This window comes from Rousettus aegyptiacus, unplaced genomic scaffold, assembly GCF_014176215.1.
Source record: "Rousettus aegyptiacus isolate mRouAeg1 unplaced genomic scaffold, mRouAeg1.p scaffold_m13_p_1, whole genome shotgun sequence".
NCBI classification, from domain to species: Eukaryota; Metazoa; Chordata; class Mammalia; order Chiroptera; family Pteropodidae; genus Rousettus; species Rousettus aegyptiacus.
This window is the reverse complement of record NW_023416284.1, coordinates 33,286,375-33,301,935: the sequence shown is the minus strand read 5'-3', so window position 1 is coordinate 33,301,935 and position 15,561 is coordinate 33,286,375. Positions and strand designations below refer to the sequence as shown.

The window sequence follows — 15,561 nt, the reverse complement described above, 5'->3', positions numbered from 1 at the left end:
ATAATTTATTTTCTTTTTAAATACAAAATGAAATAGAATTTTTATAACCTATTTTAAACCGAAGAAAGATATGATACTTCTTAATTACTGGATAATATAGAGTTTAACCTTCCAAGACTTTATTCTGATAAATTACTTATCCCCACTTTTTTAAAGTGAAAGGTATAACTATTGCATATTGAGAACAATAGGTTTTCATCTTTAACAGTATTTAAAATAAAAGGTATTATTACTGTATTTTCTTTTCAAGAAGGGCCTAAATAGCATATTAATGGATAGCTCTCTGTTAAATATTCTGTTATAATAGTTTTTAATTTGGGATGATTTCAAATAAATAATCTGTGTTGCTTTATTAATAAGTTTTTATATTTTTGAAGCTTACATCAAACAATAAAGATAACCTCTTGTTTACTCCTGCCCCCTCTACACACACACAAAAAAAACTACACAACTCTCTCCTACCTAGAAATTTGAAATACATCTTTGTTTGAACTATTGTACATCCTGAGTCATTTTAAAAATTAGATTATGAAAATTTATAATTATAGTCTGTTCTAGGCTTACTATGTACCTGAAGTTAACTGAAAAGAAACTTGAAGCCATCTAGAAATATTTAAAAACAATCAGCAGAGGGGGGTGATGTTTTTTGAACTATTATTTCATCTAGCCTTCATTGAGAATCTGCTTTTAAATTTGGTTTATTTTTTTACAAAATTTTTCTCACTTGTGCTTTCCTAGTTTCAGATTCTTGTTTTAAATCTAGAAGAAAACAGAGGAAGTACAGTGTATACCAAATAGATTGACTGGCACCTATCCTAAGTCATATGGTAACCTATTTAAATCGCACTGTCTCTTTTTATAGGTAAAAAGAAATGTGTATGACCTTACGAGTATCCCTGTTCGCCATCAGTTATGGGAGGGCTGGCCCACTTCTGCCACAGATGATTCAGTAAGTGACATTTAACCTAACAGTGTTATATCCTCCTCTCTCTTTTGCCACTTTCAGTCTAACTGCCTGTGATAATAAGCAGAAACTAATGCTTCGAAGGCTGCATTGAAAAAAGGCAAATTATGTGAAAATAAGGAGTTACAATAATTTGAGTTCACTTGAAGAACAGATATCATAAGCTAAGCAGATTAGCATTCTGTTGATATTACAATATCAATGTAAGAAACTTAATGCTGCTTGATTTGACTTAAGTTTTTCCTTAATGAAACAAATATATTCAGACATTTCAGGTGAAATGTCCCAAACACAAAAGTATTTTTCCTAAATTACAGATATGCTAAAATCAACTAATCATTACATATTTAATTTTAAAATTACATTTCACATAATAGACTAGTACTTTAAAAACTAGTTAATTTTTACAGTTAATATTAATAGCACTCTATTCTTAAATATACCCATAATTTTTACTACCATAAAAATTGGAAGAAAAGATTGTCATTTACCTATTATATTGACTTATCATGATTTTCCTATTATAAATTTTAAAACCTTTACTATCTCTACCCTGTTTCTAAGTCATTATTGTTTTCTGAGAGAGTAAATTTTATCATTTAAGGAGGTCAACTGAAATTACATTTGGCCACTTTCACCTATCATCTTGGTTGTTATAACCAGATACTCATTTGTTTTTTTAAGTAAAAATTGGAATATTTCAAGGATTCTGAAGTTAAGTCTAATTCTTAAAGAAGGCTAAAAAATTGAGACTTCGTAAATATCTTGTAATAATAAATACACAAATAATGATTGAATAATCTTTTTTGTATTTTCTAGTAAATATTATATTTCTATCTGGATAATAATTACTACCCCTTTCTGAACACTGCTGTGATATATTTTAATATGAAGGAATTCTTTATGGAAGACAGAAACATTTCTAAACATTTTGTTTATGTAGATGCCACTTGAGTCCAGTTATTCCACAATCTAAACACTGTACCTTTGAGAAGTGCTTTGTGGATCGTGAAACTTTAATCAGAAAATAGCTAAACTTTTGTTTAAAGTGAACCTCTCCAGAAAAATATTGTTTTGTATAGGCACTTAACATTTATTTCTAAACAACCGATTTTAACATTAATATTATAGTATATCATTAAAATTGCTGACTGATTATCCGTGGCAAAGGGGAAGGCCATGTGGTGGTTAGTTTTAGTTTGTTTTTCTTTCCCCCTATTGGAGTGAGAAATTTGACAGAAAATGTCCTACATTTAATTTTACAAAAATAAAATAGTAATTTTCATAAATGATAGCCTGTTTCCTGAGAAGACATAAATTAGAAATGTTTTTAGTATTGTCTAGTAACCTCCTACAAGAAATAATAGCATTAATAGAAGAAAATAAAATCTGAGCATGCCACTTAAGTTCTCTGAGCTTCAGTTACCTCACTAATTTGCAGCATTGTTATGAGGATTAACAATAATATGTTTACACAGTAGTATCCAGCACAAAGTAGACAATAAATGAGAGTCAGATTAATAATTAATATTAACGTAACTCAGAAAAGGATCACAGGCAAAAATTGGCTGGTTTAAGTAAATGAAGTGGTACCTGAGATTTGCTTCAAAATAATCTATGGGGTTGGGAGCTAGGGAAATATAAACATAAATTCAAGTTATCTATCTGTTGATCATTGTTGAAGCTGAGTAATATGTAGTTTGGGTTTATATACTATTCTCTCAACTTTTGTATATGTCTGAAAATTTCTATAATAAAATGTTGAAAACAAAAGTAATTGTCTGGTTTAAAACAAGAATATCAGGTAATAAAGTCCAGAAATACAGCACTTCACATTTGGAAAAGCCAACTGCTCTTGGATCCTACACTTGTAGAAGCCAGGCTAAAATAGGCTTATCAGATGCAAGTTCCAAGAATGATAGACAAATTTAGTGAAATATGATAAATTCTTCTATAGCATAGGGCCTTATACATTTTAGGTTTTAAATCATTGAATTGAGTTGACACAGTCTTTTATGAGGCCCGTGTTTAAATAACTGTTAAAACATTTAGATTTTTACCAAGAGTTCTAGTGCAATTTCATCACTGTAGGAAAATAGGAAAGCAGCTAAAACTCACCATATCCAAGATTATAATGCTACCTGGTGCTGCATCTAAGTCACAGCAAACACAAGAGACAATCTCCAGTAAGAGGCTTGATTCTTTTTGCCTCATTATTCATATTTGCACCTTGTCCCAGAACCTGTGAAATGATGCCTGCCCACATCTCCCCAGAGCAAATGTTGCCACATTGGCAGGATGTTGCCTTGAGCTGCATGATTTGATACAACAAAGATGTTTAGGGCCAGGCTGCTTTTGACTGGTGCCGTAGCAGATCGATCCACTAGCTCCAGTGCTTGAGTTTTGGCAAAAATGGCTTATAACTGTGTCTTCTAAGGAGATCCTAGCCAAAGAAATGTCATGGAACTGTTCTTTCATTAGGACTATAAAAACTCATAAAGCTGGTGCTTCTAATCTATATTGTTGCAGAAAATAGTGTTTTTATACTTATTTAAATCATTCAAGTGGAGGCATCTGCTACAAAACAAGATCGTCCTCACAGCTTAGGGCATGAATTGGGCACAGCTGAGAAATGTCAGCTGTGTAAACAGCCTGAAATGTGTTACCAACAAAAATATAATTAATTTCTTTCTAAGACAGTGTGCCATAACTTAATACATAGAATGGTTTAACTTTCAGAGAAAGCACCTGAACATTTTCTTCCCAGTGCCAGAGTAGAGAATTGGTTATAAAGGTCGTTAAAGCAAGGTTAGTTTGCCCTTTCCTGCTTGGTTTCAGAGATTCGTGTGGCTTTGAATATATAGCAGCTTTAGATACCAGTGGCTTCCATGAGTTTATGGAAATATCTTAGATTAAGAAGTTAATGGATTTGAAATGATGGAAATGTTCTAAAATTAGGTTGTAGTGATAGTTGTACAATTGTAAATTTACTAAAAATTATTGAATTGAACGCTTTAAAAATGAGTGAGTTTTATGGCATGTCAATTATACTGTAGTAAAGCTATTTTTAAAAAGAAGTTAATGAAGAAAAGGATTAAAATACTTTTTCATTTATGTTTTTATGTTCATGAGAAATTACTTCGCCGTCACACAGGAGATGTTTTCTTCAGTGTATTTCTCATTAACCTTTGACTTAGCAAACAGGACAAAGAAATAGACTTCTTCTAATTAGATTCTTGTATAATCTTGAGTCTCTTATGAACCTGATAGACTACAATCTTTTGACATTTTCAGCACTACTCAGTGAAGTCAACAATCATTTAAAACATTGTTGTCCCATCTCGCTTCAGAGTTAAAATATTTTCTTTGCTTGTAGTCATACTCTAATGGGGTATGGGATACTGTATGAATTGTCACTAACTCTTTCAGTTCCTTTTGCACTCTTTCACCAGGGAAATAGGTATCTAAAGCTTCACCAGTAGGGGAATGTTTTCATGCTGTGACAGTTCAGCTGTGAGAACAAGGAGTTGCAAGTCGGCAAAAATCTCATTTTACACTTTAACAAGGACGCTCTTGGTTTCCAGAGAGTAAAAATGATTTTAACAGAGTGAATTATGTCTGGATGCCTTACTATAATGCAAAAAATTTGAATATATGTGGTTTATAAAACTCCAAGTTTTAATAATGCTTACATTAGGAAGGAAACATCCTCTAGTTTTTTAATACTTTTTTTGTTTTGTGCCTTTTTTTTCTTTTGAGGTTACTAATGATCTTCTGTGATTTTATCATTGGCTAAGGAAGGTTAATTCAGGATTTGAGAAATTAGGAATTTTAGAATCATAGGTCCTTAGGCATGTGTTAAGAGTGAGAAAGCTACTTCTTAAATACTTTCACAATGAAAATGAGATTATTTCTAAGCAGAATTATCATACTGTGTCATTTTCGTAAAATAAAAATAAAACCACACACACCCCACCTTCCTTTTTTTAAAAAAAAATAAAAATAAAAAAGATTTTGTGAATGAGAGAATGTTATTTACTTTGACCCTTCAGATGGGGGCCATTTTCTTCTATAACTTGTACCCCATACATTGTGTTGGGCGGGTGTCAAATTATGGACATTTCCCAGGTACCAGATCCCTGCCCTCCAATTTACAGGAGCTACTGTGGAGATACAGACTCTCACAATTACAACATACTTATCACACTGTTGTTACCTATTAAGTAAACTCATAAGCCTCCACTGTAATCATTACATCTATTGCTGCAAGGTAAATATTTCTGAAGTGCAGAATGAATGATGTTCAGCCTTGCTTACTCATCTTCCTGACAACCCAATACTTGCTGATTATGTACAAATTTTTATGCTGGCATTTAAAATCCGTTATTCTTTGGTCTGAAACTTTCCTTCTAGGTTTATTTTCCTGTACAGGTCAAAAGTAAATTCTCAATAAATATTTCTTGAATAAATGAATGTGATACCATACGAATTCCAGTTTAGCTAAAAGCTCATTTTTCTGTTTCTCAAATATATTCGGTGCTCTCTCACTCTGTCATTTAATCTGTTCTTTCTATCTAGAATACCTATTGCAATTATCTCCTTCCTTCAAGACCTTTCTTTAAGAAATTTTGCCTATATCTCTCTTTTTATGCCACCTTTTTCAGCCTTCTTAGAAATTAGTTTATATTTCTATTCTACTATTTAAATTATTTTCATTTTTTAATTTTGTTTTTCCTTCATTCCAATGTTGCTAATAGATGGGAAAGGTAAAAAATGGCTTCCCAGAAAAAGAGACATCTGATTATATTTTAATTTGTGTACAGTAATCCTTCTTATCCACAAAGGACATGTTCCAAGATCCCAATGGATGTCTGAAACTGCAGATAGTACCAAACCCTATATATACTATGGTTTTTCCTATACATGCATGCCTTTTCAGTTAAAGGAAATGCTTTATGGCTTCTCTTTGGCATATTTGAATTTCCAGTGTCACTAACTTTGACACTTTGGGGCCACTGTTAAGTAAAATAAGAGTTACTTGAACACAAGCATTGTGATAACATAACAGTCATCCGATAACTGGGAAAGCTACCAAGTAACTAACAGGCAGGTAGCGTATACAGCATGGATACACCAGGCAAAGGGATGATTGACATCCCGGTTGGAACAGAGTGGAACAGTACAAGATTTCATTCTGCTACTCAGAACAGCATGCAATTTAAAACTTACAAATTGTTTATTTCTGGAATTTTCATTTAATATTTTCACACTATTGGTAACTGAAACCACAGAAAGCAAAGTCACAGATAAAGGGGACTACTGTACTTATGTTTCTCCCTTTTGTAAATTCTGAAAATTGGAAGTAAGAACTTTTTCTCATCTTTGTATACTGTGCAGGATCAAACATAGCGTTTTATACATTCACTCATTTGAATTGTTCAGCACTCCACTAAGTTTATATGTATGAGAATAAACAACTAAACGATGAATTTATATGATCATGGTAACTCGATGCACTGTTTGAGAAATCGGTTTATTTTCCTTTTAATTAAATGAAGTTATCAAAACTCAATAATTTTTTAATGGCAAGTAAGATAACAGGTAGGAATGAGAAGATACACTGAGCTAATTTGTACTAGTGTGTATGTGTACGAGAGAGAGAGCGAGAATAAGTGAGCAGACCAATACAAGTTCATCGAATCCCATATTGCCCTTATTTGGATGTTACTTAATGAATTTCAGTTTCTTCATCTGCAAAATGAGCATCCTAGAAAGTCTATTGTGAAGATTAAATTGATTAACATAATATATTGAACCACATGAAATTGCTATTTTTAAGGACAAAGTGATTATTAGCAATTTCATATGGTTTTAGTTAATATGTAAAGTACATAAATAATGTAGGGTTTGGCAATTATGACTGTCAGTCCACATCTCACTCACCATCTGGTTTTGTAAATAATGTTTTATTGGAACACAGTCATACTCATTTGTTTATGTATTGTATACAGCTGCTTTTACTACCAGTAACAACAGAGATTTTTAGTTGCAACAAAACCACATGGCCCTCAAAGCCTAAAATATTTACTGTTTGGTCCTTTATAGAAAAAGTTTGTCAATCCCTGGTGTAATACCTGGCATTTAGTAGGCAGTCAACAAACATTAGCTCCTTTTCCCTTGAGTAAGCGCCTTCTTTATATTGCATACACATGCAGAATCAGAGCATTCTTTGATGGTTTAAGGGTCATCTGCTATTTAAATTACTTTGTTAGCCTGTCCTAGGCCAGATGAATTTAGGCAATCTTTGGACATTTTCACTGGCTTTTTCTTTATTTGGCAAGGTCATAGATAATGTTGCTTCTGATGGTAGTGAGACTCAGTAGCTTCAGAGGGGTCATTGCCCTTGTCAACATATAGAGTCTTCTACAAATAACACAGGCAAAGACTAAACAGACAGAAAGAACAACTTTGAAAGTAGTAGAAGGCAGTTTGAGTTTAAAAGGAATGAAAAGTTGTGAAATGGACTGTACCCTTAACAGAGAGAGTGAAAAGTTCAGGAGGGTGGATGAAGCACTCAAGGGACATGTTTACTCAGTCAGCATGAGGGATAATACATGGAAGTGAAACAGACCCAAGAGAAGATTTATAAGCACTAAGATCTGATGCTGTGAATCTTGATTTCAGTTTATCAAAATCTCAATTCCTTAGACTGCTTCTTTTGCCCATAATGGGATAACTGCAGTGGAAATTATATTCCCTCTATAAGCATCTAAAAGACTGAATTAACTATGTGAAACAACTGTGGTCAGATATTAGGCAATATGTAGTAAGGACTCTGAAGAAGGACATAAATGAGCCTTGTTGTAGTCTGACATTCTGCTTGGAGGTCATTTTTGGATCCCAGAACAGGAAGAAAAACTCCGGAAAACTGCATAGAGTCACCCTAGTCTTTAGCTGAATACCAATCTGTGCATGCAAGGAGGCTGGGCAAAAAAACAACTGCCAGGAAAAAGAACAATTAACTGGGAGCTGTAAGGCAAACAAATCCCAGAGCTCAAGTAGAATTAGGAATCGTGAGTACCTATCAAGACATAGTAGAGACACCTCAGTGAATACATGGGGTATTCAAGAAGTACTCCCAGAAGAATTACACCTTAGTGTAGTGGGTAAACTCATCCTAGAGTAAAGGCTACTCTAGGACTGACCTTTTAAAAGGTTAAAAACAACTCTCAGAAGGAAAGAGCTGCTTAACAGGTAACTGCCCAAAAGAACAGAGTCCAGCATCCAATTAAAAGTTACTATGCATATATGATCAAGTAGGAAAATCTCACACATAACCAGAAGAGAAATCAACCAAAAGAAGTAGGCATAGATGTGATTTAATTAAACTAGCAGATAGAGACTTTAGCTATTATGAATGTTATGAATATGCTCAAGGATTTAAAGAGAAATATGAACTCAATGAGGAAAGAATAAATATATAAAATAGAATAACATATTCTTCTAGAGGTAAACAATATGATATCTGAAATGAACGTTCCTCTGGATAGGCTTAACATCAGATTAGAAACTGTCAAAGAAAAGACTAGTGAACTTTAAGATGTAGCAATAGAAACTATCTAAACTGGAGAGGAAAATGTCAACAGTAAATGTACAAAGTATCGGTGACTTCTGGGATAAAATCAAGCACTTGGAGTCCTAGAAAAAGAGAAAAGATAAGGGGTGGGGAGATGGAGGTCAAAAACAAAAAGGAATTTTGAAGAAATAATTTCTGAATAATTTCCATATTTGATGAAAACTATGAAACTTATAGATCCAAGAAGCTCAATGAACCCTATGTGGAAGGTAAACACAAAGAATTCTATCCTAAGGAGTATCATAATCAAATTGCTGAAAATAAGTAATTAAGAGAACAACTTGAAAGCATACAGAATAGAAAAATGCATATTACACGTGGAAACAATTATAGACTATAGTTCTCATCAGAAATGATGCAAGCCAAACAAAACAGCAGAATGATATTTTAAAAGTACTGAAAGGTTAAAAAATAATAAAAACTTAGAATTCTATATTGGGTGAAAATAATCTTTCAAAACTGAAGGCAAAACAAACAAAATCTGAGAGAATTTGGTGCTAGCAAACCTGCACAAGAAATATTGAAAGAAGTTATTTAGGCAAAAAGAAAATGATAACAATGGTTCTCTATAGAAGTATGAAGAGAGCTAGTAATGTAAAAATTGATTAAATATAACATTTTTCCTTATGTTTTTAATTTTTTTAAAAGATAACTGTTTGAAGAAAAATAGCAAGTAAGTGGAGTTTTGAACATATATAGAAGTAAAATATGTGACAATAGCACAAAAGGCAGAGTAGAATTATACTGCTGTAGGGTGCCTGTATTATACATGGAGTGGCATAAGGTAGTCTGTTATATTAAAGATACATATTATAAACCTTAGAGCAACAACTAAAACATACACACACACACACACACACACACACACACACAAATGTATAGCTAATAAGATTAAAAGAGATAAAATGGAATACTTAAAAATAATTTTAAAAGTACGGCAAAAAAAGGAAAAAGGAACAAATACGGAATACATATAAAACAAATAGCAAAGTGGTAGGTTTAAATCCAACCACTGATAATTACAGTAAATATAAATGATCTACACATTAAAGGACAGTGGTTGTTGAAATGAATGTTAAAAAGCAAGACTCAACTGGATGCTGCCTATAAGAAACATGCTTTAAATATGGCAATGATAAGGTAAACATAAATGAGTGGAAAAATATTTACCAGGCAAACTAAACATAAGAAAACTGTAATGACCATATTAACATCAGACAAGACACAGAAAAATAATATTACCAGGACAAAAGAAAGTCATTTTGTAATGATTTAAAGAACAACTCATTAAGAAGACATAATAATCTTAAATATGTACCTAATAACGTTCCAAAATATATGAAGTAAAAATTGACAGGACCAAAAGAATAAACAAGTCTACAATTATATTTAGAGATTTCACATTCCTGTCTCAACAATTTATAGGAGAACAGATAAAGGCAGAAGATTTGAGCAACACTCTCAACCAACTTGTCCAGATACTTTATAGATACTTCACTCAACAATAGCATAATAAAAGTTTTTTTCAAACGTACTCGGTACATTCACCAAGATAGACCGTAACCTGGACCATAAATTTTAGAGGATTGAAATGAAGAATATTATCTCTGACCAAAACAAAATTAAATTACACAGTTTTTTTAATTTATATAATTGTAATTTATGTAAGTTGTCTTTATTCTCATATAAAATGTTTAGTAGTTTGGTTGTATATCCAGTATAATCAACAAAAAGCTACTAAAGGTGACAGGTACAATTAACAAAGTCACAAGGTACAAGATTAATTTACAAAAAAATCATGTTACTACATAGCACCAAAGAACATTTTAGAACTGGAATTTTCACTGCAATCCCAATAAAAAATCAGTAGCCTTTTTTTTTTTGTAGAAATTGACAAGTTATCTCTAAAATTTATATGGAAATGTGCAGGACCTAGAATTCCCAAGACAATTTTATAAAAGGACAAAGTTGGAAGACTTAGACTGCCTGATTTCAAAAAATAATACAGTGTTCAAGACAATGTGAAATTTTTATAAAAGTAGACATATAGGTTAATAGATAAATAGATCTTTTAGAAATAGATCTATGTTTATGCTGTCAAATGTTTTTGTACGATGATACCAAAATAACATAATGGAGAAAGGATGGTCTTCTTTTAAAACAAATGGTGATGAAACAACTGGATATCAATAAGGATAACTTCAACCTTTACCTTATACCATACATAAAAATTATCTCAAAATGGATCATAAACTCAAATGTAAATGCTACAAGTGTAAAACTATTAGAAGTTAATATAGCAGAAAACTTTTAAGATATTGGGGCAGGAAAAAAATTTTTTAAGACACTTAAAGCTCTCACAATAAAAGAAAAAAATCTGATAACTTGGACTACATCACAATTTACAACTTTTGCTCTTCAAAAGATATCACTTAGAAAGAAGAGGGAAAGGACAAGCCATAAACCCTGAGAAAATATTTGCAGAACATATATTTGGCAAAAGGCCTGGTATCCAGGTTATATAAAGAAGTCTCTTACAACTAAATAATAACACCGAGGAATTTGAGGAAGTGATAGAAATTTTTAACATTTTGATTGGGGTGGTGGTGGTTACAAAAGTATATATGTCAAAACAAGTACACTTAAAATGGATACATTTTATTATAGGTAACTGAACTCAATAAATTTTATTTTTTTACTAGTGATTTAGGATGGACATGTTGGTTTGAAACCATATCTGGTAAATAAGGTGAAATGCAGAACCAGTAATCCATTTCGAGTCTGTCCCCACTCATGCCAGTATTCTTTCTCTGTACCCTGCCATTTCATGTGTTCTGTTTCCCAAAATAGTTCCAATTTTAAAATACCCAGTCTAATTTTTTCCAGAATTGCATTCGTACAGGTTTGAAACTTTACAGTTTTCGAATAAAAGCCCAAGAGAGAGAAACAAAATCTACCTTATTTTCCTTCATTAGGTTAGCTCTCACGTGTCTTTGAATATAAGTGAATTTTCACTCCAGCACTTTGGTTTGTGTGTGTGTATGTGTTCTTGAATAGTAACCATATTATTAATGTGGCAGGGAATAAGCAGCAATACTCACAGTTACTTAACCTAGTGCTAGGTAAGAATATTACAATGCATTTATATACTGATTTGTAGTTTACAAAGCATATTTCATATACGTGATCCCATTTGAGCCAAATGGTAGATTTTAAGTAAATAATTCTGATGGAACTAGTATAAAGTAGAATACAGTTACTATCTATTATCATACATTTTTCTGAGGGTTAATTTTAAACTACCTTTCCCTTCTAGCTAGCTCTTTGAAAGAATATTTGTAATAAATTTATTTCATGCACCTCTCTATGAGACTATGAACTCGTTGAGGGCAGGTAGCAGGTCTTATTCATCTTTGTGCCTTAAGTGCCTCACATAGCCTTAGGCACAAAATAAAAACTAATTGTTTTTTGTGTTTATATTAAATGTAGCACTAGAAAGTCAAGAGATGATCTTTAAATTGCAATAAATAATTGCTAGCTCAGTACTCCAATACATATTTCTGCTTTCTTCAGAGGCACCCCTGCTCTTTTTTCAAGAAACCAAGCTCTTCTTCTGTTACTGAGAAAGGTCTTATTGGAACCCTTGTACCTGACACTATTCTGTAACTGAGAAATGGAAGGTTGTTTATAATACATGTGTGTACTACTTAATCTCTGGCATTTGTGTTTGCAAGTTAACATGCTGTCTATTGCGTTTGAACAGCTGTAACATATGTGATGAGACTTCTTAATAAGTTATTTTCTCGAGCAATGGAAATATGAATCTGAAGAGTAGTGTTCCTAGCTTAAGCTGCACTTCTAGATAGACCCTTGGGCTTTAAATACAATCAGTTGCCTATAATTCTCTATTTGGGAAAGGTAGTGAAGATGGCATTGTAGCCTGTTTTGGAGCCGACAAAGATGCCATGCTGCTTGTTGATGCGCAGAAAGAGTTGGAGGGAGGGAGGAGAATGTTAGCAACTGTGTCTAATTGGCTAAATTGTCATAAATTTTCTAACCCAAAGGGAAGGCTTAAAACGAAAATTTATGCAAGATAAGTAGCCTTTTGTGCTCAAGGTGACTTAATCAATACTCGAATCAATTGCTGCCCCACATCATGACATTGTTTAATATTCTACATTGTAGAATATATAACGGTTTTTTGATAAACATCTACAAGAGATTGTTAGTACTGATTGTTCCCACAGCCAGTGAAAGTCTTTTTGTTCTTTTATTGTATGTTTGTTGACAGTTGTGATCAACATGGAATAAACTGCTTTACAGTTTATTACTTTCAAAGTACAAATTTGAATGCTGTGGATTCAGATGTATAAAAGAGATAAAATTACAGACAGCTTTGAGTGGCAGTTACATATCAAACCTCACGGGGGTTTGACAGGCACTGAATATCGTTATTAGACGCTTTTTCCATAATTGCTGACATTTATCCAGTGTTTCACAGTATTTGCTAATGTATTAATGCAGTCAATCTCTGAGAGGCTGCACATGCCTTTTTAGCCCTGGCTTTTATGGGATTCTGAAATTCATAGACCCACAGATACTTATTCCCTGCTGGTTGCCGTAGTGACAGAGCTCAGAGATAAGCCAAGACAGAGCCCTTTTGTGATTGCTTTTCAGGTGACATTCAGCGGCAGCTTGAGTAGAGTGTCCTTTTATAGTTCCTGTAATTCAGAAAATGATAACAGCTTTTTGCTGCTTAGAAGAGAAGTCTGTGGACTGCTCCCAGTGGGATTTCGGTTTGCTGTGCCACTTCATACCAACACCAGCCTGATAAAGTTCTTATTATTGTGGAGATTTCAAAGTGCAAGGGGACTGAATTAATTATGACAGGTTAGAAAATACAGGGCTGATAGTACAAATAAAACTTTAAAGAACCAGTAGCTGTTCTCCAGCCGTATGTAACAAATTAATTTGGACGTTTTAAGCTGTTAGTGATGATGTGCTCAGGTACTTCCTTAATGAGTAAATTCACCTGACTTCTAAATGGCTGGTGAACCATGCTAGCTATTTCATCTCAAAGTTTAGAAGTTATCTTTCATTTCTGTGTATCATTTTCTCATTTGAAACTGTTGCTTCAACGTTTTCTTGTTTAGAGACAGCTTTTTTTGGATACTTTCTGATGATTTTTTTTTTCCGTATTCTCATCGGTGGGATAGATAATTAAAAATGAATGTTCCCAAAATTGCAACTTATACAAAGTGCGTCAACTTCAGAAGAAAACACGTGTGATGGTAGAGCACGGTTGGGGTGGGGGAGAGGGCAGTTCAAGAGATAATTGGGAAAAAATAGAATCTTACCTGGAAAGAACACAGACATCCTAAGAAGTCAGGTTTTCCCACTAGACTCTTCAAGCTGGGAGAGTTAATAGCCTTAATTCTGAAAGAACTCCATTAATAATGTGTAAGTATGGGATACCTTGAGAGCCGGAAACCACTGTCTGTGTACTTGATGGTTATTGAAAAGAGGCAAAAAGAAGAACACTAAGAAGAAGCAGGAACACTAACCCAAATTAAACCATGCTAATCTGAAGGGAGGTATGAAGCACTTAAATATCTTACCCCTAAAATTTAAATGTAATTCACAGTTAAACAGGAAGCAAGTAGAATGAGCTGAATAGAGAAGTAACTTGAGAATCTGAAGAGATGGAAAATTTATAAATTGCTAGTGAGCCACGCTAGATGAACAAGCATATGGTTAGCACGTGAATGAGGGCTCAGAAGAGATATTTGGCCTCAAAAATCAAATTGGTTATCTTGGATTAGGTTTGCAGTTGAAAAGCTGGAGATCTGATTTGTGTTACTTGTTTCTAACCTTTTAGTCTCATTTAGAGCAGATGTAAACTCAACTCTCATAAAATTCAAATATTTGAAATTCAGACAAAAAAGGGTAACCTTCACTAGTGACAAACAAATATGACATTTTGAAATGATATTTAATAGACCTTTATTAACACTGTGTTACCCAGTGGTGTTCATTGCATTCCTTACTTCTTATAGTTAATCATTAATCATCTGCTTTGATATACTAAATAAGAGAAAAAGCAAGAGAGAAGATATGATATGTTTTCTGTGCTGTGGTTATCCACTTAGGACTCTTTCTCAAAATTTAGTCATCTCCTGAGAAGGTCTTAAGGCCGTGTTATTCTCACAGTGTTTTAGAACTGATAAATATCAGTTTATAATTGTCACTAAAACAACACAAAACAAGTAAGGAAACCAACCGAAAGAAAGAAAAGGAAGGAAGGAAGAAAGGAAGGAAGGAAGGAAAGAGGAAAGAAGGAAGGAAGGAAGGAAGGAAGGAAGGAAGGAAGGAAGGAAGGAAGGAAGGAAAGAGGAAGGAAGGAAGGAAGGAAGGAAGGAAGGAAGGAAGGAAGGAAGGAAGGAAGGAAGGAAGGATGGATTCCCTGAATTGAGAAACTCAAAAATTTCATAATAGTTCTTGCTGTATTTTTATCTATTTTCAGATAATTATAAAGTCTATAAAAATAATTTAATGAAAATTAGCCTTCTGCAGTACATCATAAGTTTTGCTGCAAACACTAAAATAACTTTCAGAGATTAAAGTTTAGTTATTTTAGTACAAAATATATTACAACTGACTATGGAATATCTTTGTGACTTGACCCCTAGGAAGTATGAAAGAGTTTGGATGAAATTTAATGATTTCTCTTGACCTCTATACTTATTATGTTGTTGTTTTATTAAAAACAGTAATATCAGTAACAATATTCATTTATCCTACTTTGTTCTAGGCACTTGCTGGACCTTTATATGTTTTATCCCTAATCTTCCCATTAGTCAGTCCTGAAAAGTAGATACTATTATTTCAATATTTATACATGAAGACGCTGAGGCTGACAGTAGTTTAGTATCTTGTCCAACACACAGATAAGAAGTGGTCG

The 15,561-nt window shown here is 33.1% G+C and overlaps 1 protein-coding gene across 2 annotated transcripts in view; it reads left to right on the top strand.

The window, feature by feature from the left end:
- The window catches only part of FAF1 (Fas associated factor 1), a 341,571-nt gene that overhangs the window by 179,741 nt on the left and 146,269 nt on the right, over positions 1–15,561 (top strand). For both annotated transcript variants that reach the window (XM_016120258.2, XM_016120257.2), the window contains exon 8: positions 863–949. In XM_016120258.2, the coding sequence (XP_015975744.1) occupies positions 863–949 (87 nt within the window). The remainder of the gene's footprint in view (positions 1–862; positions 950–15,561) is intronic.